Source organism: Eschrichtius robustus, chromosome 10, assembly GCF_028021215.1.
Source record: "Eschrichtius robustus isolate mEscRob2 chromosome 10, mEscRob2.pri, whole genome shotgun sequence".
NCBI lineage: Eukaryota > Metazoa > Chordata > Mammalia > Artiodactyla > Eschrichtiidae > Eschrichtius > Eschrichtius robustus.
In genome coordinates this window covers 43460921-43485365 of record NC_090833.1, presented here as the reverse complement: position 1 = coordinate 43485365, position 24445 = coordinate 43460921, and the positions used below count along the sequence as shown (strand labels likewise).

The following is a 24445-nucleotide window of genomic DNA, read 5'->3' as shown; positions in this document are numbered from 1 at the left end:
GGACCCCTGCTGCTCTAACATATGGTCAGGGCTGAGACAATAGACAGCCCTTACCTGGGAATGGGGGCTTAATTGCCAGATGCCTAGATGCCCAGATAGCCCAGATGCCTAGACTCTAGCTGTTGGCCGAGAAGCAGCTCTGGCCAACCTCCAGAATGAATTCACAGAAACTATTATTCAAACTAGGACTCAGCTATACACACATAGGTGTCCTAAAATCAAGTCTACCTTCTTCTGAATAGTGCCACCATCAATGGTGCTGGTCTTCAAGGACATCTGCACACTGTCAAAGCACCCTAACTTTACAGTCACCAAACCGGTAAGACCCAGACAAATGTTGAGAGGAATCAAGCGCCAGACACAAACTCCTGCCTTTGGAAAAGATCCCTCCAGGGTCATTCTGTAAATTGCATCTTAGCTGACACCACGGGATCTTGAAACAGTCTGAAGATCAGCCTCAGTCCACAGAGAGTTCATGACTCAACTTGTCTTAGTTTGTAATCCAATCTAATTTTGAGATAAGGTCAGAGATAAGGCGCAGTGAAGGGTGCACCTGGAAAGTGTCAGAGTCCAGAGCAGTGAAAAGTGGCCACAGAGAACAGAGACACTCCTGAAGGACGTGCAAAGAAACAGGCATCGTAAGAAGGCAGGAATCTGGACATGAATTGCTTCCACCTCTTGGCTATTGTGGATAGTGCTACTATGAACATGGGTAAACAATAGTATAGTTTTAAGTACGAAGTGCTTATCAGGAAGAAAAAGGTTAAAGATTAAGCATCTGAATGCTCTCAGGGACCTACACCGGGTACCTCAAACAGTCACAGAAAGTTCAAGGCTCCCCCTTTATCTCTACCATCATTAGAGAGTCCTTAAGCACACAACCATGCTATAGATCTAGGAGTAGAAAGTTTTTGTAATAAATGGGTTGGTGCAAAAATCTCTCTTTCTTTGGATTCGACTTTCCCTGACTCTTGCAAACTGAAAATGGTTAAGATTCAGGCCAAGATCAGGAGAGGCACTGAGGAAAAGGTACTTCCCCAATCCGTTGTCCTGTCTGTCGCTAACTTTGACAAAAGCACTCCTTAGGGAGTCACACACAATCCAGTCCAGGTCACCAGGGTAGAAGACTTCATGTATAGGACAGTGATATCAAAACTTAAGATCAATGCTTTCCAATGAGTGTGCCAGGAGCAAGCCAGAGGTGTGTTGCCAAATTTTGATCCATGTGTAAAATCTAGTTTTGCCTCAATTGAGCACACAGGTTGTTACTACAGAGCCTTAATGGAATATTGAATAGGGAGGATATGAGATTCAGAGTGGGGGTGGGAGGAGGTATAACTTTTTCTAAGCTAAACATAGAAGGAGCCATCTTACACCATGTTGGCCCTAGAGAAAGAGCACATGTGTATCAGAATATTAGAACGTTAAAGAACTTTGACCCATGAGCACATTCAGCCGGGGTGGTCAGGACAGTGAAAGTTCTACTCCAATTGGAAGGGTCAACAAGAAAATTGTGTGATCACTGTTGACCCCTTCATAGATACCATAAGTTCCGTTTTGTGCAATAGCAATTGTGTTGAAATCAATACTGACTTACTTTGAGTAGTTTATAATTTATTGATACTCAAATGTGACACCTACCAAAAAACTGTATTAGAAAGAGTTCAATGACCACAGAAGAGGTGAGATCCACTGCCCTAGTGCTAATTTTCTTGAAATGTCCCCTACGTGGCAAATACTCCCTGGAATGCACAGCAGCAGTCGCTGAGAGATCAATTAGATTAGAATCCCAGTCTCTTTCTGTCAGAGATGTGACTGATCATTTTTTTGGGAAATAGCAAAGCAAAATGCATATGAAGTTTTTGTTTTTTACTGTCATTTATGGGTGTTATTTTTTTTATTAATTTTTATTGGAGTATAGTTGCTTTACAATGTTGTGTTAATGTCTGCTGTACAGCAAAGTGAATCAGCTACACGTATACATATATCCCCTCTTTTTTGGATTTCCTTCCCATTCAGGTCACCACAGAGCACTGAGTAGCATTCCCTGTGCTATACAGTACGTTCTCATTAGTTATCTATTTTATACACAGTATCAATAGTGTATATATGTCAATCTCAATCTCCCAGTTCATCCCACCCTCCCCTCCCCCCAGATATCCATACCTCCATTCTCTACATCTGTGTCTCTATTTCTGCTTTGCAAATAAGTTCATCTGTATCATTTTTCTAGGTTCCACATATAAGCGATATTATACTATATTTGTTTTTCTCTTCCTGACTTACTTCACTCTGTATGACAGTTTCTAGGTCCATCAACATCTCTGCAAATTGCACAATTTCGTTCCTTTTTATGGCTGAGTAATATTCCATTGTATATATGTACCACATCTTCTTTATCCATTCTTTTGTTGATGGACATTTAGGTTGCTTCCATGTCCTGGCTATTCTAAATAGTGCTGCAATGAACATTGGGGTGCATGTATCTTTTGGAATTATGGTTTTGTCTAGGTATATGCCCAGGAGTGGGATTGCTGGGTCATATGGTAGTTCTACTTTTAGTTTTTTAAGGAACCTCCATACTGTTTTCCATAGTGGCTGTATCAATTTACATTCCCACTAACAGTGTAAGAGGGTTCCCTTTTCTCCACACCCTCTCCAGCATTTATTGTTTGTAGACTTTTTGATGATGGCCATTCTGACTGGTGTGAGGTGATACCTCATTGTAGTTTTGATTTGCATTTCATTTCTCTAATAATTAGTGATGTTGAGCATCTTTTCGTGTGTTTGTTGGCCATCTATATGTCTTCAGGGTGTTATTATTTTAAATTTAAAATATTCAAATTAAGTTTCCAATTCTTCTTTTTTCATTTAATTGTTAGCCCACAGTGCTGTTGTGTGTTTTTGGCAATGGATTGCTAACCTCTGTGAGGTTAAATAACTTTTCTATCAGTTAGTGCTTCGGGAAAGAAGACGTTGAACCCTAGTCTTCTGGACACAGAATTCATGTCTGCAGTGAGCCTCAGACCCTCTGTTTGTTCACCTGGATTGATAGAGAATCAAGAGCAATTTCCATCTATTTTTAAGAATACTCATAATGTTAGACTGTGTGCATACACTGTCAAAGAGTGGAACTAACGCTGAATAACATATGAATAAATTACAAGATATATTTTACACTTAACATTTTTCAAAAAACGCCTCCTGCTGTTAAAGCCCATGCCCCATAAACATCATCAGTAAAGCAGTGAAAAAAGCAAGGATAACAACCCTCAAATGATAAATTGGTCAAATTTAGAGAAGTCAAAATAAGCAGTATTTTCCTTACCAGTCAAATGCAAAGGTTACACACACATGCTCACCAACTGCCTTTCTCCTAGTGGTAGATTATAAAACAGTGATTTCATTTGTGTTCAGAAACAAACATGAGTAAAAGCTATTAACCAAGGTCTAATAGTTATCTAATAAATATTTTAATTGAATGATATTTCTACATATAGTATTGCATTAGGACTGCTTAAAAAGGAAATATTAGCTGCATACAATTCAGAAAGTTCTTGCTGTCTTTGAAAAGAGTAGCCTCAAATAAAATTGATTAGCAGAAAAGAATATTAGAATATACTTATACTATAGTCTATGTTTGGAATATGAAATAGATATAGAAAATTTAGCATGGATACAATTCAACATCACTTAGCAGGTTATTAATGAAAAGTAATAGAAGTTAATTGGCATCACTAAGTAACTAATTTCTTAAAATGATGATTTCTTTAATCACAGCTATTTCTACCGGGCAGACATCAAAGCTTTCTTTATAAGATGAGTAAGTACATTTTAAAATATGTACGATTTTAAACGATTTGGAAGCATTCCAGAATCTAATCGAAAGAAAACCATATCTACCTTTCCAATTTTATCAGATTATAATTTATTAATCATAATGGAAATAATTTCCATTTATCACTTTAAAATACAGTTTCCACTTATCAATGTAAAAAAAGAGGAAGTCTAAAGGTAAACTCTCTCCAAGTACTATGTGGATCCAATAAGAAATGTTATCAAATCATTTAATATGATATGAAATATTTCCTGCCACTTTTTTTCTGTAAGAGTCACTGGAAACGAGATTAAACCAGCAAAGCTTCTCGTTAGTCAGTTAGTCGAAGCCATCAGTACTGGATAGAGTTGATGTTCAGAATCTGACCTAGGGCATCAATAAAACAACCAAGACACGGACTCTTTCAATGGTGTATAAGCATTATGTCATTAATCGAGCTTGGATTGTAACACTCTATTCTTATAAGGTGACAAATTAACCATTTGGATACCTCACAGATGACAAAACTAAGATATATTAAATTCGGTGGGGTAAACACACCCACAGGCAAATCTAATAGACTGACATTTTTAATACTAATTGAAGCTGATTGATTTACGTATTCTACGTTTTCAACTCTCCGAAATGATGTATTTAATGTTTTATTTTTAAACACAATTAAAAAATAATATATAAATATATACATACTGCAAATGTAGTACAGATAACAAATTCATTTAAGCCCATTTATGCACATTAGTAACACACCATGTGGCAGAGACACTAGGACTACAAGAAGACCCCTTGGCGATTTATTTTATATTAAATCCCTAATGGCCTCTCCTTATCTTTGCAAAAATATGCACAAAAGTCCAGACTATGCAGCCATTGAAATGAATGGTTATTTATTTGCTAAACGAGAACCCTATGTTTAATGTTCCTTAGACATAAGGTAGTCTGGAAAAGTCGCATTCCTACAGCTCCATACATCATTTATTTTACATACCCTAACTTCTCACAACAGGCAGCGGAAAAATATCTCTGAACAGCATTGTAAGTTGCTGAGATTTTTGTTTCCAATTCCATTACTGGAAGATTAAAATGTTAACATATTTACTTGCTTCTTTAGCAACAAAAACAAATTCATGCACCATCTTGGTGCCTGACACACACATGAATATAAAATGGAAGAGAGTTGGCAGAAAACAAAAACTAAAATCAAACAATGGAAGAATAGCAAAAGTTCAAACTTGTAAATAAACCTTAATTATATACAAAAGAGAAAGCATCGTACTTTAAATTTGTCTGCAAATATACACACTAATAATTAGAAAGTTCTAATAGTAGATTCTTGCTCTTTCAAAGAAAGAAGGTTTGTTTTTTTCTCTTTATGTAACGTGCATAAAATATGCCCCAAAACTTGGTCCTGGACATATTAGCTTTTAATATTCATCCTGACATCAACACATTTTCCTATCAAATCACTTCATGTCGGGTTCACACAAATAAAATGTTGCAGGCCCAGGGATATCCTTAGGAGATAAGCAAAAACACATTGTTTGCTCCCTCCTTCACTGCTTTCTCCATCTAACTTCCAACAGATTCTCATATAGTTAAAATCGAGAAAGTTTTTTAGAAGAAAGAATTCACAAAGGAATGAATACCCGGCAGGGAGGAATGTATGGAATGGGGGATGGGACAAGACCACCTCATCTTAGAGGAACCGGTAACTCAGCTTTCTCTATACATATATACATAATGCAGAACAAGCAGGACTCAAAACATGCAATTTTAGGATCACACTGTGGGGTTAGTGCTTGCCTTGATCCTATGTAAAACATCAGGCAAACCCCATGATTTTTCTGCACAGTCTTAGGTAACAAAGCTTCTCAAGGCACTTCAATTTGCAAGTCTCAGCTGAGTGGCCAAAATTGCAGTCTTTAATAGAGTTAAGCTTCTACCCTCCCCCAGCAACGCTGGTTACTGGTGGGAGGGAGTGTGATCTCTTCATTCTTTCCCCACCTTCCCTTCTACTCCGCATTCATTTTGCTAGCTGTAGTTTCTGACTGCTTTTGGGTTGGAGCATGAGGAAGTAAGATGAAGTCAGACAAGTAGGAAAGTTATTACTTGACTGTTACTTTCCAGCGTACCTAAATTTTATAGTTCTCTGTGCTTCACAGGTGGGTTACCTTCATGGGCTCCCTGTGGATCTGTAGTTGCTCTCATCTCCTATCTCCCCTGCCCTCCTGGATGGGTGGAATCCAGTTCTCACTTCCCCAGCTCTTAGGAGGCTGGCTCTGACTCCGGCTTCTCTCAGCTGAGATATGCTTTGTTTTCACTTCAAGTCAACCCACTTGGGCAGGATCCACAAAAAACGCACGCTGGCTCTCTCGCACACATAGCCCAGATCTGGCCTGGCATAAATATTCCTGCATCCACTACTCTTAACAATTTTCTCAGGGCGAAGGCTACTGCATGCAGCCACCTGTTCTATGTCCCACTGTCAACATAGCCAGTCAGCACATCTCTCGCCCTTTAGATTTTCTGGGTAAGAATGAAACACCTGCCCACTGTGTCTCCCAAACTGAAAGGGTCACATATGAGTCTCTCTGGGTGGCCTTTCAGAACCCACTGCCCAGGCTCCAGGGGAGGGACTGATGCCCCCTCTCCCTTAATCACATGGGACACACACATCTCAAAATGTCTCCTCTTTTCTACTTCCAAATTTCAATCCTTTTATTCCTTCTAAGATGGTAAAAGCCTCAAAAGCACTACAAGCAGATTTCGCCTACTTCTTTTGAAAATTCTGTATCATGGTCTCACACACGGCTTTGGGAAGGGTTATCTATTGTCTCCATCCCTTTTTTTTTTTTTAACATCTTTACTGGAGTGTAATTGCTTTACAATGGTGTGTTAGTTTCTGCTGTATAACAAAGCGAATCAGCTATACATATACATACATCTCCATATCTCCTCCCTCTTGCGTCTCCCTCCCCCCTCCCTATCCCAGCCCTCTAGGTGGTCACAAAGCACCAAGCTGATCTCCCTGTGCTATGTGTCTCCATCCTTCTACTGAACCTTTTAATTGAACGTCTCTGCAAGCTGTGTTCCTTTGGTCCCTGCAGAGCTGGTCTCCATCCTCCTCCACCCTGCTCTCTGCTGCAGCACAGAGGCCCTCTGGACCACATCAAGAGTCTCTTCTAGATTCGCATTTCCTGTTGGTTTCAGCCAATGGGAAACCCTAACAGGTGCTGGGAAGGAGGAAGGAGAGTGATGGCAGAGTGTCTACTCCTACATTTCCTTTCGTTTGGGGTCACTTTGGACTTGGGCACTCCTTGACCAAAGGCTCTTCCTGAAGTGGCCCTCTCTTTTCAACATTCTCCTTCCAGGTTCTGGAAACTTCTCCTTTCCTTTTCCTTTCATGCTGAGGGTAATAACCCCTGGGACACTACTCTCTTCCTTGCAGTATCCCTCACTCTGCCTTCACCTAATAAAATGGTTCACTTTATTAGACCTACCTCAAATTATCTCAATTGAATGGGCCACCTGTTCCCGCTGGGATTGATACTATCTTGTTACAAATATGTAGCTTGAGATGCACAAACATATTTTTCAAACTAAATTATACCATGTGCAAATATGAACGTGCCCAGTTTCCTATTGCTTAAGAGTTTTGAATAAACGTTTCTAACCTGATAATCCTGTCTTTTTACTCTTTATAATTTCCTATTTCTATGAATTCTTGAAAATTCAAAGCAAATCTTTATAAACTTAAAAAAAATAGTTCATAAAATCCTTCTCTACTACTGGAGACCTTTAAGCCTGCTAGAAGAATACAGATGCCCTGGAGCCCTAGTCCCATCCTAGGAGGCAGATTTATCAGCTGAATCAGTCAAAAAGCAAGAACTTCATTTCATGATTGTCCTCTCCCAATGATTCATTGGTAACCTGACTCTTCCAATGGGCTTAAGAACATCTGATAGGATGGCCTTCATCTGAATAAAATCTAAGACAACTGAAACCACAAAAAAGTTACAAATACTTGAGAAACTAGATAACAAAGATCCCTGCTTGGAGGTTCTGGTGGATTTTAAGTGATCACAGATTATCTCCAGCTCCTCCCATTTGGAGCTGGAGTCTCTTTCCTCACTCTGTCTGGGCTGGCCCCATGACATGACTTGTTTTGACCAATAAAACGTGGCATGACTTTGTGGGACTTGCAAGCACCCAAAGTTCTTGCTTCCACCATCTTGGAAGGCTTCTGCTCTAGAGTGAAGAAGCCTGGGATGAAAAGCCATATACAGAGAGAGGCTCAGCCACCTAGCTATTCATTCCAACCCTCCCAGCTGAGTGAAGTAACCCTAGATCAACCAGTCTAGCAGAGCCATCAGCTGACTGTAGTCACAGGAGCAAGCTCAGACAAGACCAGTAGAATCATATGAATTACTAAATTGTTGTTCTTTGAAGCCACTTAGTTTTGGGGAAACATGGACTTTCTTATCTGTCATACCAGAATTATGTCCACAGCCAGTTAATTCAGTAAGAGAATTCCAGAAAAATATAGACTAGGTAACCATTGATGGTAACAGTTAGCGTATTCTTCTGTGACCCAACATAGAACAATTAGGAAAGAATGAGGACTTTGAAATCCACTGCCCCTGGGTTGGAATGCTTACTCTGTAGTTTATTTCCCGTTTCTGAGTCTCAGTTTAATCACCTGTAAAATAGATATAATAACTGCCTATGTACATCATAAGGAAGGCATCAGGATTTTAAAAGATAACTAATATAAAGCACCTAACATAGTGCTAGAAACTTGGTGAATGCCAATTTCCTTCCTCAGTATCCGTGTATATGTGTCCAAAAGTTGGAAACTGAATCAAATGGCTCTAAGTCAATGACACTCAAAATGTGTCTGGACCAGCAACATCAGCATCCCAAGGAACTTATTAGACATACAAATTCTCAGACCCCACCCAGAGCTATTGACTCAGAAACTCTGGTGTCCTGTATTGCCCCATTAAAGCCAACTAAAATTACCAATCATTCATGAGCTTGTACTATAGTATCTAGCCTATATTTCAGCATATAGTAGCTACTCAATAAAAATGTTTGATGACAAATGACTGTTAATGGGTGATTAAGTGGATGGATGAGATGAGTGCATGCTTTCAGACCCTCCTCTTCAACCCTGGTGTCCTAAGGACAGATTAGCCAGTCTGACGTGCTATAGGCTGACCTGGTGATGTCAACGACTGTAATACAGGTTGGGAGCCTCATTGTTCGGGCTCCATGGTCAGGTAGGTACAAGATGACTGTTTGATTTGGGTTAAAAAGAAAGCACTCTTAAAGACCAAAACAATGTAGAGTCAACAACAGGTGTACTTGGCATGGGCATTCCAAAGACACTGAAAATTAGATTTCATAACGGCATCATGAAAAGAATGCTAGCCTAAAATTCTGGAAGGCAAAACATAGCCGCAAATACTTCATGCCATGAAATACCATTTCTAGAAGAGTCTACTACAGTTAATTTACAAGTTGGAAATAATAATGGCCTTATTTCAGAGGGTATTCATGGAGGTTCAATGAGAAAATAAAAATAAAATGCATGGTGCATAGTAAACACTCAACAAATGTTGGATACTATCATATTTATTTTTAAAATTTGAATTATTCGAGGTATTGACTAGCACCATGCTATGAATACAGAGAGCATTAAATTATTCTTTTGAAGGAATAAAAGAAGACGATAATAAGTTACCAAATCCTAGTTCTAGCACCTTGTTCTGTTTTCCCCTTTCTACCACTAGGTGACACCACCAACCTACCATAACCCACTCTTCTCCCACAGATTCCACACAGCCAATCTTCACAATCACTGTTGATTAAGGAACAAGATGTCTATTCTGGAAAGAATCCTAAGTTATTCTTTTGTTTGAGTCTTCTTATTTATCTAAATTGCCACTGGCTATTTGGTACAAATTTGTTATTTCCTCAGTGTGTAATAAAAAAGAGTTTTTGTTACTTAGGGAACCAATTCAGCATTTACCTACACGGATGGGAAGGGAGGACTCTAATACCACCCCACTTCACAGTTTCTCTTCTGTACACGTTTCTTCTGTCACAAGAAAAAGGAAAAAATTTTCCTTTAGTTTCACAGCCTGCTTTTCTATGACAAGTTGATACAATGTAGTAATTAACCATTAAAATATTGCATATGATTCACAGGAGTGTTACAGACAAACTAATTTAAACCAAGGTCAGGTCTCCAAATCAGCAAAATAACTCTGAAAGTGGGTGAGAGAGAAAATAAACAAGAGAAGAGGTAAGCAACAGCTGCTATTAAAAGTAACACTGGGCAGCTAAAACTGGTCTGAGTACATTCCTAAAAATGTAATTAGCCAAATCCTTCCAGAAATTAAACCATCAAAATGACATTATAGTACACTTTAAAAATGTATTTACAGAGCGAAAGAGCACTCATCCTAGCATATCACTATGTCCTGAGCGTTTCCCTTCTCATAAAGAAAGATGCAGAAGAGAACTAGATATTATGCTATAAAAAAGTTCAAATTATCACTGATACATTTTGTGAAATGCTACTTCTTAATTCCCTCAGCAGTGCTGAAGTTGAGAATGAATTAACTTAATAGGCTGTTTTCTGGCTTCTTTGTCATTTTATTGGGTGGTTAAAATGACTCGAACCAAAGCCTACCTATTAGCTTTCCAAATACCAACATTTATTAAAGGGCCATGATAAGAGAGGTACTGAATTCTACCATATCACGGAGCTCATTTTCTCAGGAAGGCAGGCATGGATATTCCATTTCCTCCACAAGGAAAGGGTCAAATTACTGCTCTTACTAAAGGATTTCAGTAAAACAGAATTGCCTGCTTATTACTTTTGAAGTCTAGAAATGTACCATTTTTATTTATATAAGTTGCAGTGATACATGAATTTATTCAAAATGCCTTCTGATAATATGCCCATTTCCCCACAGTGACTGTGAACTTAAGAGATAGGTCCCCAAATAAGGTGACAGAGGTACCAGAAATACCACAGCTAAATGGAGAGCCTTAGACATTTTGGTGACCTATAGAAAGACTTTTTATTGGCTTTTTAATTACAAATAATTAAGAAGTTACTGGAAGAAAGTGTGGTAATACCAAGGCAGGAGAAGTGGCAGTGAAGAATGGAATAGGGTTTCTGCAAAGGAGCAGGTGGACATACGAAAAAGGGAAAAGCTGTGTGAAACCTGCAAAGGAAAGGAAAGACAGGAAGTGATAAAAAAAAAAAAAAGATATGCAGAAAATGTGGTCCAAAGACTGTTACCAGATCTCACTAGTACAGCCCATGACAGTGAAGCTCAGGAGGAAACTGGTGACAACCCAGGATGCATTGCTGAAGAGAACAAGCTCTGTGTCTCTAGCAGAATAGAAGAGACCAGAGAGTGGGGAAGACAAGGCTTCCAGGGCAAGAGCCTGAGCCCCCAGCATGCGTGGTGACTGATGAATAGAGGTAGCGGTGACTGTGATGTCTGTGTCCAAGTAGGAAAGACCCTAAAGACTAATTATCCGGTGCTCTTCAGTACTGTACACATGAACCATTATCTCTAGCTGCAGTGTGGCCCTACCCACCCTTAATCTAAGCCAAGATTATTAACTGTCGCAAATATACCATTGACCAAAGTGCATGAAACCAGATAAGTAAATTATCATAAATTAAGATTCTACTTTTCCTTGATTCATAGAAGAAAGTCTAGGACTTAATGACACAGTTGGATATGAGAAGCAATCCCTTTCTTTGGTAAAGTCTCCAAAGATGGTCACCTTCAATTCCTTCCCTCCCTATAGGCACATGCTCCTCCTCACATCAAGAACTGGGGTCTAAAGGTTGCCCACCCTCACCACTATTATTCAACATAGTTTTGGAAGTTTTAGCCACAGCAATCAGAGAAGAAAAAGAAATAAAATGAATCCAAATTGGAAAAGAAGAAGTAAAACTGTCACTGTTTGCAGATGACATGATACTATACATACAGAATTCTAAAGATGCTACCAGAAAACTACTAGAGCTAATCAGTGAATTTGGTAAAGTAGCAGGGTACAAAATTAATGCACAGAAATCTCTTGCATTCCTATACACTAATGCTGAAAAATCTGAAAGAGAAATTAAGGAAACACTCCCATTTACCACTGCAACAAAAAGAATAAAATACCTAGGAATAAACCTACCTAAGGAGACAAAAGACCTGTGTGCAGAAAACTATAAGACAGTGATGAAAGAAATCAAAGGTGATACAAACAGATGGAGAGATATACCATGTTCTTGGATTGGAAGAATCAACATTGTGAAAATGACTCTACTACCCAAAGCAATCTACAGATTCAATGCAATCCCTATCAAACTACCACTGGCATTTTTCACAGAACTAGAACAAAAAATTTCACAATTTGTATGGAAACAGAAAAGACCCCGAATGGCCAAAGCAATCTTGAGAAAGAAAAACGGAGCTGGAGGAATCAGGCTCCCTGACTTCAGACTATACTACAAAGCTACGGTAATCAAAACAGCATGGTATTGGCACAAAAACAGATATATGGATCAATGGAACAGAATGGAGAGCCCAGAAAAAAACCCACACACCTACAGTTAATTAATCTTTGACAAAGAAAGCAAGAATATACAACAGAGGACAGACAGTCTCCTCAGCAAGTGGTGTCAGGAAAGTTGGACAGTGGCATGTATTATCAATGAAGTTAGAACACACCCTGCCACCATACACAAAAATAAACTCAAAATGGCTTAAAGACTTAAATATAAGACTTGACACCATAAAACTCTTAGAAGAGAACATAGGCAAAACATTCTCAGACCTAAATCATACCAATGTTTTCTTAGGTCAGTCTCCCAAGGCAGGAGAAATAAAAGCAAAAATAAACAAATGGGATCTAATTAAACTTAAAAGCTTTTCACAGCAAAGGAAACCATAAACAAAACGAAAAGACAACCCTCAGAATGGGAGAAAATACTTGCAAGTGAAGCAACCGACAAGGATTGATTTCTAAAATATACAAACAGCTCACGCAGCTCAATATCATAAAAACAAATGACACAATAAAAATATGGGAAGATGATCTAAACAGACATTTCTCCAAAGAAGACATACAGATGGCCAAAAAGCACATGAAAAGATGCTCAACATCACTAATTATTAGAGAAATGCAAATCAAAACTACAATGAGGTACCACCTTACACCGGTCAGAATGTCCATCATTCTGTCTACAAACGACAAATGCTGGAGAGGGTGTGGAGAAAAGGGAACCCTCCTACAGTGTTGGTAGGAATGTAAGTTGGTGCAGCCACTATGCAAAACAGTATGGAGGTTCCTCAGAAAACTAAAAATAGAATTACCATGGAATCCTGCAATCCCACGCCTGGGCATATATTCAGAGAAAACTATAATTCGAAAAGATAACATGCACCCAATGTTCACTGCAGCACTATTTACAATAGCCAAGACATGGAAACAACCTAAATGTCCCTTAACAGATGAATGGATAAAGAAGATGTGGTACATATATGCAATAGAATACTACTCAGCCATAAAAAAGAATGACATGATGCCATTTGCAGCAACATGGATGGACCTAGAGATTATCATACTACGTGAGGTAAGTCAGAAAGAGAAAGACAAATACCATAGGGTATCACTTATGTATGGAATCTAAAATATGACACAAATGAACTTATCCATGAAAGAGAAACAGACTCACAGACATAGAGAACAGACTTGTGGTTGCCAAGGAGGAGGGGGCACAGGGGAGGGATGGATTGGGAGTCTGGGGTTAGCAGATGCAAACTGGTGTATATAGAATGGATAAACAATGAGGTCCTACTGTATAGCACAGGGAACTATATTCAATATCCTATGATAAACCATAATGGAAAAGAATATGAAAAAGAATGTATATATGTAAAACTGAATCACTTTGCTGCACAGTAGAAATTAACACAACATTGTAAATCAACCATACTTCAGTAAAATAAATTTTAAAATACACACACAAAAAAGAATTGGCGTCTAATTCCCAGTGGTGTGTTTGCGCTGACTTGTACAGGTTGGTAAGCAATGACTGTAAAATTTTCAGGAAAATTTTCAGAATTTTCAGAAAAACCCACCATTAACAAATTAAACACAACCATTTAAAAAACTAGATTAAATATTCCACATTAAATAAATTACATTAAAAACAAAAGTCATAAATTCTCAAAACTCATCACTTCCTAATTATTCTACTACATTATCTATGTTCTATTGCATCTGTCTGCTGGAAAAGCTATATTATGGTATGCTTCTGTGCATCTCTTCCCAATCTGTTTTTTTTTTTTTTTACAAATAAAATTGTAATATATTTAAAGTATACAACATGATGATGAGCTTTTTTCTTTTCTTTTTTTTGTGATAATGCTTAAGATCTACTCTCTTAGCAAATTTCAATTATACAATACAGTGTTAGAACTATTCCTTACTGTGTTTTGATGATATCACATTGGTACCTTGAAACTAGCCATGGTAAGAGTATTTACACTATGAAAATTGGCAAACACTACAAAGCAAAGCTTGTTTAATTGATTTATTGGTTTTCTAGAGCAGGTGTTGGCAAATTATGGCCCACAGGCCAAATTCAGCCCACCACCTGTTTCTGTACAGCTGGTGAGCTAAACACTTTCTAATCGTTATTAAGTCCCACATAAAATCGTCACTTTTGCCTCTTGGACCATAAAGCCTAAAATATTTACTATTTAGCTCTTTGCAGAAAAAAATTTGCCTGTCTCGACTTAAACTAATGGAGAAAGTTAATTATGTAGGCTAAACTTAAAAGTGGATTGTGTTTCTAGCCATCACATTGTGAACAGCACAAAAATAAAAACAAAACTCGGAGGACATGTTCTTCCAGTATTTGAAAACTATTCTTTAAGTCAGCAGAGAAGTCATTCATGCTGTTGACAAACAGGTAAAGTTCAGACAAAAAATCTTTGTTGTTTCACTTTCTTGTTAAAAAAAAAAAAAAATCAACCACATTCTTGTTGGAACTATACTGGTTCATCAATTGCAGCGCAAGAGTTGCATTAAAATTAACTAACTCATTCTGCAAGAATCGATTGTACAGAATTTACAATAAAGAGTATGTAATTTGTAAATTGTGTGCTATATATCCTGCATATCAGTAATATGTGTGGATTTTTTTTTTTTTTAGAGAGCCCATTGTTAAACATTTACCAGCACACCACTGCTAATTCTATTTTATCATCGATCTGGGCTGGCCTTAGGGAATTGCATGAACAATAAAATATGATGGAAGTGATATTCTGAGATATTCGAAGTTAGGTTCAGATTCCATCTGAGTCTTCCAAAGCTCGCTCTTGTGGCTCTCTCTCCGAATCTGTCAGGCTGTGAGCGGCCCACACCCCGTGAGTCCCAACTGAACTCACAGGTGACTACCATCTGACTGCAACTGCATGAGAAACTCTGAGCAAAAACTGCCCATCTGAACCCAAAAAAAGCCAAAGAACTATGAGAGATAATAACATCTTAGTTTAAGTCTCGAGGTTCTGGGGAGGGGCTTGTGACACAGCAGTAGATAACTGGAACACCATTTTATTCCGAGGAGAAGGCAGTGAGCGGGGAGCCAATTGGACCCAACACCTCATGACCTCAGGAATCCTAGGTTGGGGTATCACAGCTCTGTTTTGTTCCATGTCCTTGGTGCTAAGCGGATGCAGGGGCACATTGCGGCGTGGGGATGTAACGAAAAGAGAGAGTGGTTATGGATGATACACACCCACATTTGCATGTAAATCTGAATCATATTGTCCACCAGAGATGCAGCAAGTAAAATACCGTCAAATGGGACACGGACTCTACCCTGTCCACTCACTAGCAATCAACCCCATCTGGCCTTCCTGGAGTGGCAGGCAGCTCCCTCCACAGCTTTCTTCCTTTCTGCCCCACGCCCAGTAGCCATTTTTGAGGCGAACTTCCCCACAGCCTCTTGATGAGGCCATGTCCTCATAGCATCTGATCTCATTATCGCATTCCCACTTCACAGTTGCCCAGGGAAGTCAGTGGGGATTTCTGGGCCCTGAGGAGAGTTTATGCCTGGGGCAGGCTCTGTGTTTTCTAGGTTCCTCCCTTTCCACTTCCTCCATGTGAATACACTTCTGTAGCATTTCAGGGGAGAAGGAGAAGTGTCCAGGGCACCACCCCTTAGCAAAGAAAGCACAGTGCATAATGAGTAACTTTATGATCTCTAAATATTGAGTATTGAGGTATTTTGTACCATTGAGGGAAATAAATATAGAGAAATATGGCTAGATAGGCCAAGTTCTGTGAATCATTTAAATCCATTTGAAACTGGTCAATAGGTTAAAAAAAGCAAAAACATCAAGTTGCCTCCTACCTCAGTTTAGCTGTAAATACAAAACAGGAATTCCATTATAAGGTATTTCTAGATAGGCCAGTTTTGCAGATTATCTGGCATCTTAAAATATTTTTGGTCATCTGCAGAAGGAGCTACCTACCTACAAATTGTAAGGATTCTAAATATTATATGCTTCAGCTGCCTAGTACATTTTTTCCCAAAGACAAAGTGCTATTGCAGCTGATATGATAAACCATTCGTTAAAGAGGGAATTTCAATTCCCTCATTTCAATTACGTCTCATTACCAAGAACTGCTCATAGCTCAGAGTAGGAATGCAAGTCTACTTTTCTGATTTCAAGTTTCACTTTTTTATCCTGCCATTGTCCTCAAGAAGCTATGAATTATTAGCTCTAAATTAGTTTCAAATTATAATTCATACTTCAGATGACTCACACACACTGACTGTTAAATTCACACAATGAAAGTCACCTAACCGTGTTTGTCATTTGCTTTAAACCCCTTTGGACTCTTCAGCCAGGTATGAATTGAGAACTCCTAACACCTCAACTACTCAGAATTTCGTTATTAGGAATTACCATAGTGCTCAGAGTAATACTGTTTTCTTTCCATAAAAAATCTCTACCATTAAAATTTTTCACTGATTTGGGCTGCTATTTTGAACACAGATTTGAAAAATTACATTACAACAAGGTAAACCAGAATACCCATGTCCTTGAATTCTAGAGGCAGGCAGAGAAAAAAAATCAGAATTCCTTCCTTCCTACATGGTATGTCCTATCCCTCACCTCATAATCTTTTTTCTTATTATTTTTATCTACTTGACTTATTTTTCCAAATCTCCTCTATATGAGGGGCTGATAATTACATTTACGATGAATACTTAGATGATGTTTACAGATCAAAAATTAAAATGATTTTTAAAAGAAGCAAAGATATGAACATAAACAAGAAGTGGCTTGGTACCAAGAGTAGGGAAAACAAGAGTTCCAACCAAGGATTGCTTAAGGATGTCTGTCAAGGCTGTCCAACACCTGGAGTTCGCGGCAATGATTGACAACTGATGACTTACTAGCAAACCCCCGAGCGGGCATCATATCCCAAGTAGTAAACACAGTGCTTGGGCAGAACAGACCCAGATTTTGGTCCCAGCTCTGTATTGGACAAATGATTTAACCTTTTTAGATTCCAATTTCCTCACCTCCAAGATGGAGATGGTGGCAGAGACTGGCTAATCATTCTTCAAACTGGTTCTTCTTCTTGGACATACAATTAGACTGCATTTCTCAGCCTCCCTGCAGTCAGATGCAACCATGTGACTGAGCCAATGAAATGTGAGCAGAAGTGACAGATGCTACGTTATGAAAAGATCCATAAAGCCTCCCACTTTGGCCCTCCAAGCTCTTCTCCATCTTGAGAGACAGGATGGATGGAGATGCCTCAGGCAATCTTGGGAGCCACACGTTAAAGATGGTCTCTGAATCACCCCTGGCCACACAACCAGGAACACTAAATTGGATTTTGCTGCATGAGCAAAAAATGCTTAAGTTATGTGTTGAGTCTTTGAGATTTGGGGTTTACCTGTTACTGCTGTTAGAGTTACCTTAACTAATACAGGGGTACTCAGAGCATCTCTACCTTATGGGGTTGCTGGGAAGATTAAAGAAGACAATGCTTGCAAGTTCTTACTCTACTGCCTGATACACAGTGAGCACTTGTCATCAGATGTTAACTCCGTCTTAGCAAGTAGGAGTTGGCAGCCCTGGACCCAAAAGGAAACAGAGGCAGTGGTTACACATATTTCCATTGGGTTAGCCAAACAGCTTTGAAAAATCACCTCTAGCATAAGCGTTAGGCATTTTGAAGAATATGCTAATCAAAAATAATACATACTTCCTCAAATATTACTATGCATTTTACGACAAAATAAGGTAGGTAAATACTCTGGAGGTATTTTCATCCTGAACTCCAAAAAACTCCAAGCTCAGACAATGAAAAATCATGTTTCACGCTTAAATTTGGTAAACCAGGTTTCATACTGGTTCGCTGAGTCTTAAATCACCTGTTACAATGGTTCAAAGATGCTTCACTGCCGCCTGCGTAAAAATGTTCACTTTCGTTAGGGAGGAGTTTAACAGTGATCTTGGGAATCCATTCTGGTCCGTGCTCTGAATGCTAAGGGAAAAGGTTGGTAGGAGGCAAAAGGAGTTTTTCCCTCCTCAGTGTTCCAAGGTGCAGCTCGGCTGGTAATCGCTGTGCAGGGCATCCCATGTGTTCTATTCCAGGTTTCAAATAGCATAGTGTCTGGTCAGGAGGGGGCCCCAGAGAGAAAACAGGCTGGAGCTATTTCCTCAGACTCCAGCTCTGAATAAAGGAGACAAAATTTCAAGAGTTGGAAATCCCCACTTTTCCTCATTTGAAGGAAATTGATTTAAAATAAAAACATGTGGGAGCGACAGATGAAATGTACTTAGCAGGCAATAGGTTCATTCATACAGTCTTATTATATGTTGAAGTCCTAACCTCCAGCACCTCAGAATGTGACTTTATTTGGAAATAGAGTCACTGCAGATATAATAGTTAAGATAAGGTCATCAGGGTGGGCCTTAATCCAATATGACTAATGACCATATGAAAAGGAAAAATTTGGAGACATGCATAGGGGGAAGATAATGTGAAAACAAAGGCAGAGACCAAGGTGGTACTTCTATAAGCCAAGGAATGCCAAAGATTGCCTGCAAACCACCAGAAGCTAGGAGAGAGGCATGGAACAGATTCTCTCTCAGCTTTCAGAAGGAACCTGTCCTGCCAATACCAGATCTTGGACTTCCAGCCTCCAGACTGTGACACAATAAAGGTATGTTGTTTAAGCCACACAGTGTGTGGTGCTTCGTTATGGCAGCAAACTGACACAGTATATATGTGGGAATAAATCATAACATGATTGGTCATAACAAAAGTGATCAAGTCAGTGCCTGGTTATTATTCTTCCTGAAGAAAGAAGCTAATGACTTACAGCCTTTTGGGAAATGCTTAAAGGAGACGTAATAAACTTGGTGTTGGCAAGGGAACTATTCATGTGGTATTGCCAAGAGCAATCTCATTTGCTTCATTGGCACCTTATTGGAATGGAAAGATTTGTCCCTTTCCCTTAACACTAGACCTATTGCTTTACTAGGAGTAAAGTAGGCCCAGGATGTATAATCGCTCCATTCTGCTGGAGCGAATGGAGCATAAAGGCAAAATTTGTTCCAGTTAAGCATGTACTTTAATATCCATAAATTCTCTTCTTTTTTTTCCCTAAGGCTTTACTATTTAAAGTTTTTAACATAGATTTGGTTTTTGGCAACCTTCGTTTCTCTCTACTGGTTCCTCCACTAAAATGCAGAATTAGAACAAAATCAAAACCACCTGTGTCTCTTTCCTGATAATCAAATTGGCAAACAATGAAAAGGGCACAAAGGATCAGGTACAACCATAATGAAAGAAGTGGATTCTGATATGTGGTGTGTATGCCCCACAGGATGTGTGCTATATCCAGACTCAGAATGAACCGGAGGCCCTGTGAAATGGGACTGCAGTTATCTTTTCCATGGTCCTAGCTTCCAAGTCCTCTCTGCAAGAAGAATTAGCCCTCTGGCCATGCTTCTGATATGGCCATTTTTTTATCTACTGCTTTTCAAGGTCACACTCATTCTGACCTCACATATTGAACAGAGCACTGAAACTCAGTACTACTGTAATTATTTACTTTCGATGGTAGATTTTCAATAACCCATATAACCTTAATTAGAACAACTATCATTTGTGAGATATACTACAATAAAAAGGAGAGACAAATGGTTTAGTAGCTTTCTCTTTATAACGTAGAGGGCCGGAGTGAACCCATCTGTCAAAGGCAGTGGTTTCTACCACCCAAACCAGTGCTTCCCTCCGAAGGACATTCTATATATGTTGCAAGGAGACAAATTCTTCTTATTTTCTCAATATTTCCACCCAAGAAAATTAACTGGGTCCTTAGGTAAATAAAAGCCATGACACATACAACTGTGGAGTTGCAAAGGGCCACTGAAAATGTAAGGAATCGTCTTTCCCATTGCCCTGACATCACGCAGAACTTCCAGTTGATTCCTTCCAGTGACAAGTAACCCATTCGAATTTTGGACTGCTGGATAAGCAGTTGTACTGATAAATATGTGGGCCATATTTTATCTATCTGATCTCAGCCTTCAGCTACAGTTGAAACCGATTGGAGGGAAACAAAGTAAATTGACTTGGATGCATAGCTAGATGGCTTTGCTTTCCTAGCTGACTTACTTAAATTTAACAGAAAATGAAAATCAGATATCAAAGGAACAAATGGCAGACACCAACGTGTATTTGTATTAACCAAGTACCTACTATGTCCCCAGCACTGTGCCAGGAAATCAAAGGGAGATAGAAGTCAACAATACCATCTTTATCCCCAATTAACTTAAAATATTGTCTAACCATGATTAAATATTTGAAACAAGTTCAAAATTAATGGAAGATATAGTATATATTTAAGCCTAAGTTGGTCAATTCTGCAAGTGGTAATAGAAAATGGAGAATTTCTACAAGTCATCATGAAGTAGCTAGGTCTTGACCATGCTTTGAAGGACAAGTGAGATTTAGAAAGTCATAGGAACTAAGAAAATTTCTTTCTTGAAATATATCTAGATTTAAAGGGCTATTAGACAGCTGTTCCAAAACACACAAAATAAGACAGGGGGAATTCTGTCATTATTTTTAAATGGGAATGGGAAAGGAATATTGAAATATAATCAAATATAGATAGAGATTGTAAAAACGCCACTGTATCATAGGATGATCTATGGAGACAACCAAACTCTGCCCTTAACTTGGGGATTTTTCCAACTAAAAGATTAAATAAATAGTGTACATTTTCTCTCTCAAAGAAAATATACAATGTTATTAAGGAGTTCCTTTTCCATTTCTCAGTTATCTTTAATATCCCTGTTATGCACAAGTGAAAAGCTCTCATTCAGCTGATTAGAGTTTAATCTGTGTACCCTTCTTTATATGTATAAATGTCCTTCTCCCTCCTCCCAGAGGATCATATAGCTCTTCCAGAGATGTACTTAGCCGTCTGATTAATTACTGGCCCTCTATGTAAATTACTGTCAAAATTAAGATGATTTTTTATCACTTATTCAGCTTGATAAACATTTACAGTTTAACATATCTGACAGAGCCATTTGTATACCCCTATAATATAAATGAAGGTACATTAAAGCTACAGTAAGTCTATAATAATAATAATAGCCTTAAAATAATTTGCTAACTACAGACAGTTCCCTAAGCAATTACAAGATGCTCTATGTTAATTTAGAAAGGAATTCCAAACAAGGCATTTAAAACCTAATAAGATGCCATTAAATGAAGGGAGACGGGAGGAGGAAAAGAGAAAGAAAACCCTAAGGCCTGAACTGGTATAAATGATTCTCAAAGCTACTGACCCTTGCAAGATCCATGTCTTCCTTGGATTTCTAGAAACAAAGCAGATTTCTAATTGAAGGTGATTATCTACTTACTACATCCCAAATTGCATGTATTTCTTGTATTGAGTCACATCATCGTCTAATTACATGGAACATTTATCAATTCAAAAGTCCACAGAAACAGTTGAGTTTCTATATGCAATGAGAACGTGGTCTGTAAACTATGAGGCACTATATCACCACCAAGTGTGAGTATCTTTAGCGACAACACTCTGCCTCTTGGTACTCAGATGGACGTACAAGCCGAACTACGATATCAAAACACCTAGGAACAACTTTACAAAGAAATCACAGAAAAAGGCACCTGGTTTGCTCTTGGGTTTTCCGAGGCATGGATACCCCTATGCGTGCCTGCTATGCCCTAGAAATATACACAGTGATACAGTCACCATTACCACAAGAAAAATAAAAAGAATAGCAACATACAGTTCTAAAATCTAAAAGACAAAAGGCCTATAAAGCAATTTTTATCTCCATAAACTTGACTTGAGAGTTTAGTGCCTCAATCAAAGGTGGATCGCTTGATCAAGGTAACATAACAGTAAAAAATACTCAGACTCCTGCACGGCATAAATGTGCCTCTGTAAAATATAATTCCCATTAGTTAGGTTAATTAAGATTAACATTCAAGTCACTGAAAAGCCCCAAAGTAGACAAAAGACAATTTACCAAGGAAACATACAAAGTCAAGAGCTGCATTCACTTTGAATCATTCATTTAACAGATTGGAAGGAGGGTCTTATTAATACTTGAGTCGTCACCATTGATTATCAAAATGACATGGATCCAAATAGCTTACAAAAGCCAAAGGACAACTTGGTTTCTTAGAACAGATCTATGGACAATGCAGGGTAGTGCACAGAAAAAGGAAGTGAATCTAATCACATGTATAATCATTGTTATTAAACAGGATATACATACACATACATGTATACATATGTGATTACGTTTTAGGTTTTGTTTTACTGAGATGAATGAAATGGCACTCATCTTGGGAATCCAGGTTTGGCATTTTTCATTGGTTTTGCATAGTGTTTTCACCCAAAATAATAACCCTTATTCCTAGTCAAATATATCACAAAGAAGCAAATATATCACAGCAAAAGACTAATACTAACTTATGCAATAGAGAGAATCGTATTCCATTTTCTCAGAATGCAATTGTGTGAAATCTGTCATTGCCGAAAAGGCTTTCCCACCCTTACCTCCAGGGTCATGTTCATGCTACTAATGGCCACTTTTATTTCTCCATCTGAAAGTTCCTTCAGATTCTTCAGCATTGTCTGTTCAATACTTAAACCTGTGGATGAGAGAAAAAAACAGTATGTTATACTTGGGGAACATTTTTGGTAATATCAAGGGATTATCTAAAGAAGTCACCCTTTTAATTTCAGCATTTCCCCTCTCATATTTCTTTTAACCATAATAAACACACATATAAGGCAAAAATCACATTACTGACAATGTTTGCATCAGTTAGGATCCCAGCAGGAAATAGCATTCACCCCTCAGGATGCAAAAGAAGATTCTTTAATGGCAGGACTCTTACAGAGATGTGGGTGGGACTGAGAAAACTAATAAAAGATAGTGAGGCATCCGGAGACTAGCAGAGGTTCAAAGGAGGGAAACAGGGATCTGGAACAGTAGAAGAGGGGCTGCCAGAAACTTAGCACCAAACAGGAAGGGAGCAGGGAAGAAATATTACAGCCTCTTCTCCTTCCTTTGACTCCCACGCCCCATATGTTTCTAACTCTTCCCATGGACCAAATCCAACCAGAAACCAGTAATCTTCAGGGGAGCCCAGAAGATCAAATACTCAGAGGTCAGACTCTGGAAGCCCATAGCAGACAAAAGCAGAGAAGGGAAGGGGAGGAGGTAAAACAAAACTAGCATAACCAAGCAAATAACCAAATAATACCTAAGAAGGCCACAATTTGCTTTCAGGATGCATTAAGGTGAGCCTCCATGTTTTCAACTGTAATTTTACTCAAAATGCACTTTATAAATATGACCCATAAAACTATCATAATTAAGTTGGTCACCCTTGTAATAGGCTCTGGCAATAGGAGATACAGGATTTCTTAAATGATGGGAGGAATAATCCAGAAGGGATAAATTATCCAGAACTGCATAGTTTTAGCTGACCAATGTGCTTCAATAAAATTTATCACGGAAAAACAGGAAAGGCTCTGGCTTAACAATGAATTCTCACCCTAGGTTATTATATCAGATTAGGCCTAAACTCTTGAGAAGAAGACTTAAAATAAAGGCCAGTAAAGCACATATCTCCTACCCAGATGCATATTAAGACAGCAGAGTCAACTACTTGCCCTTCCAACTTAGAACACTATCAATCACAGCAGTATGGGGAAACAGATATGTACTAAATATTTTTCTTCGACTTCAAGATTGGAAGGCTTCAATCTATCATACTACAGCGTAAAATGATTTATAGAATATATAGTGACATTAAAAGTTTGGTCTAATTTTGAAAATGAATGACAAAATGCATACCATCATGCAGCTATACATCCACGTACATCACGTGCACATGCACAAGAGCATATGTAACAGAAGGTGTGGCAGGTGCGTCAGTGCCCCGTCCACATTTCCTCAGACTTTCCCAGTGCAGCGC

At 38.5% G+C, this 24445-nt stretch overlaps 1 protein-coding gene across 2 annotated transcripts in view; it reads right to left on the bottom strand.

Moving 5' to 3' along the window:
* Positions 1-24445, bottom strand: part of PRUNE2 (prune homolog 2 with BCH domain) — a 258015-nt gene that overhangs the window by 163070 nt on the left and 70500 nt on the right. For both annotated transcript variants that reach the window (XM_068551791.1, XM_068551792.1), the window contains exon 6: positions 23016-23110. In XM_068551791.1, the coding sequence (XP_068407892.1) occupies positions 23016-23110 (95 nt within the window). The remainder of the gene's footprint in view (positions 1-23015; positions 23111-24445) is intronic.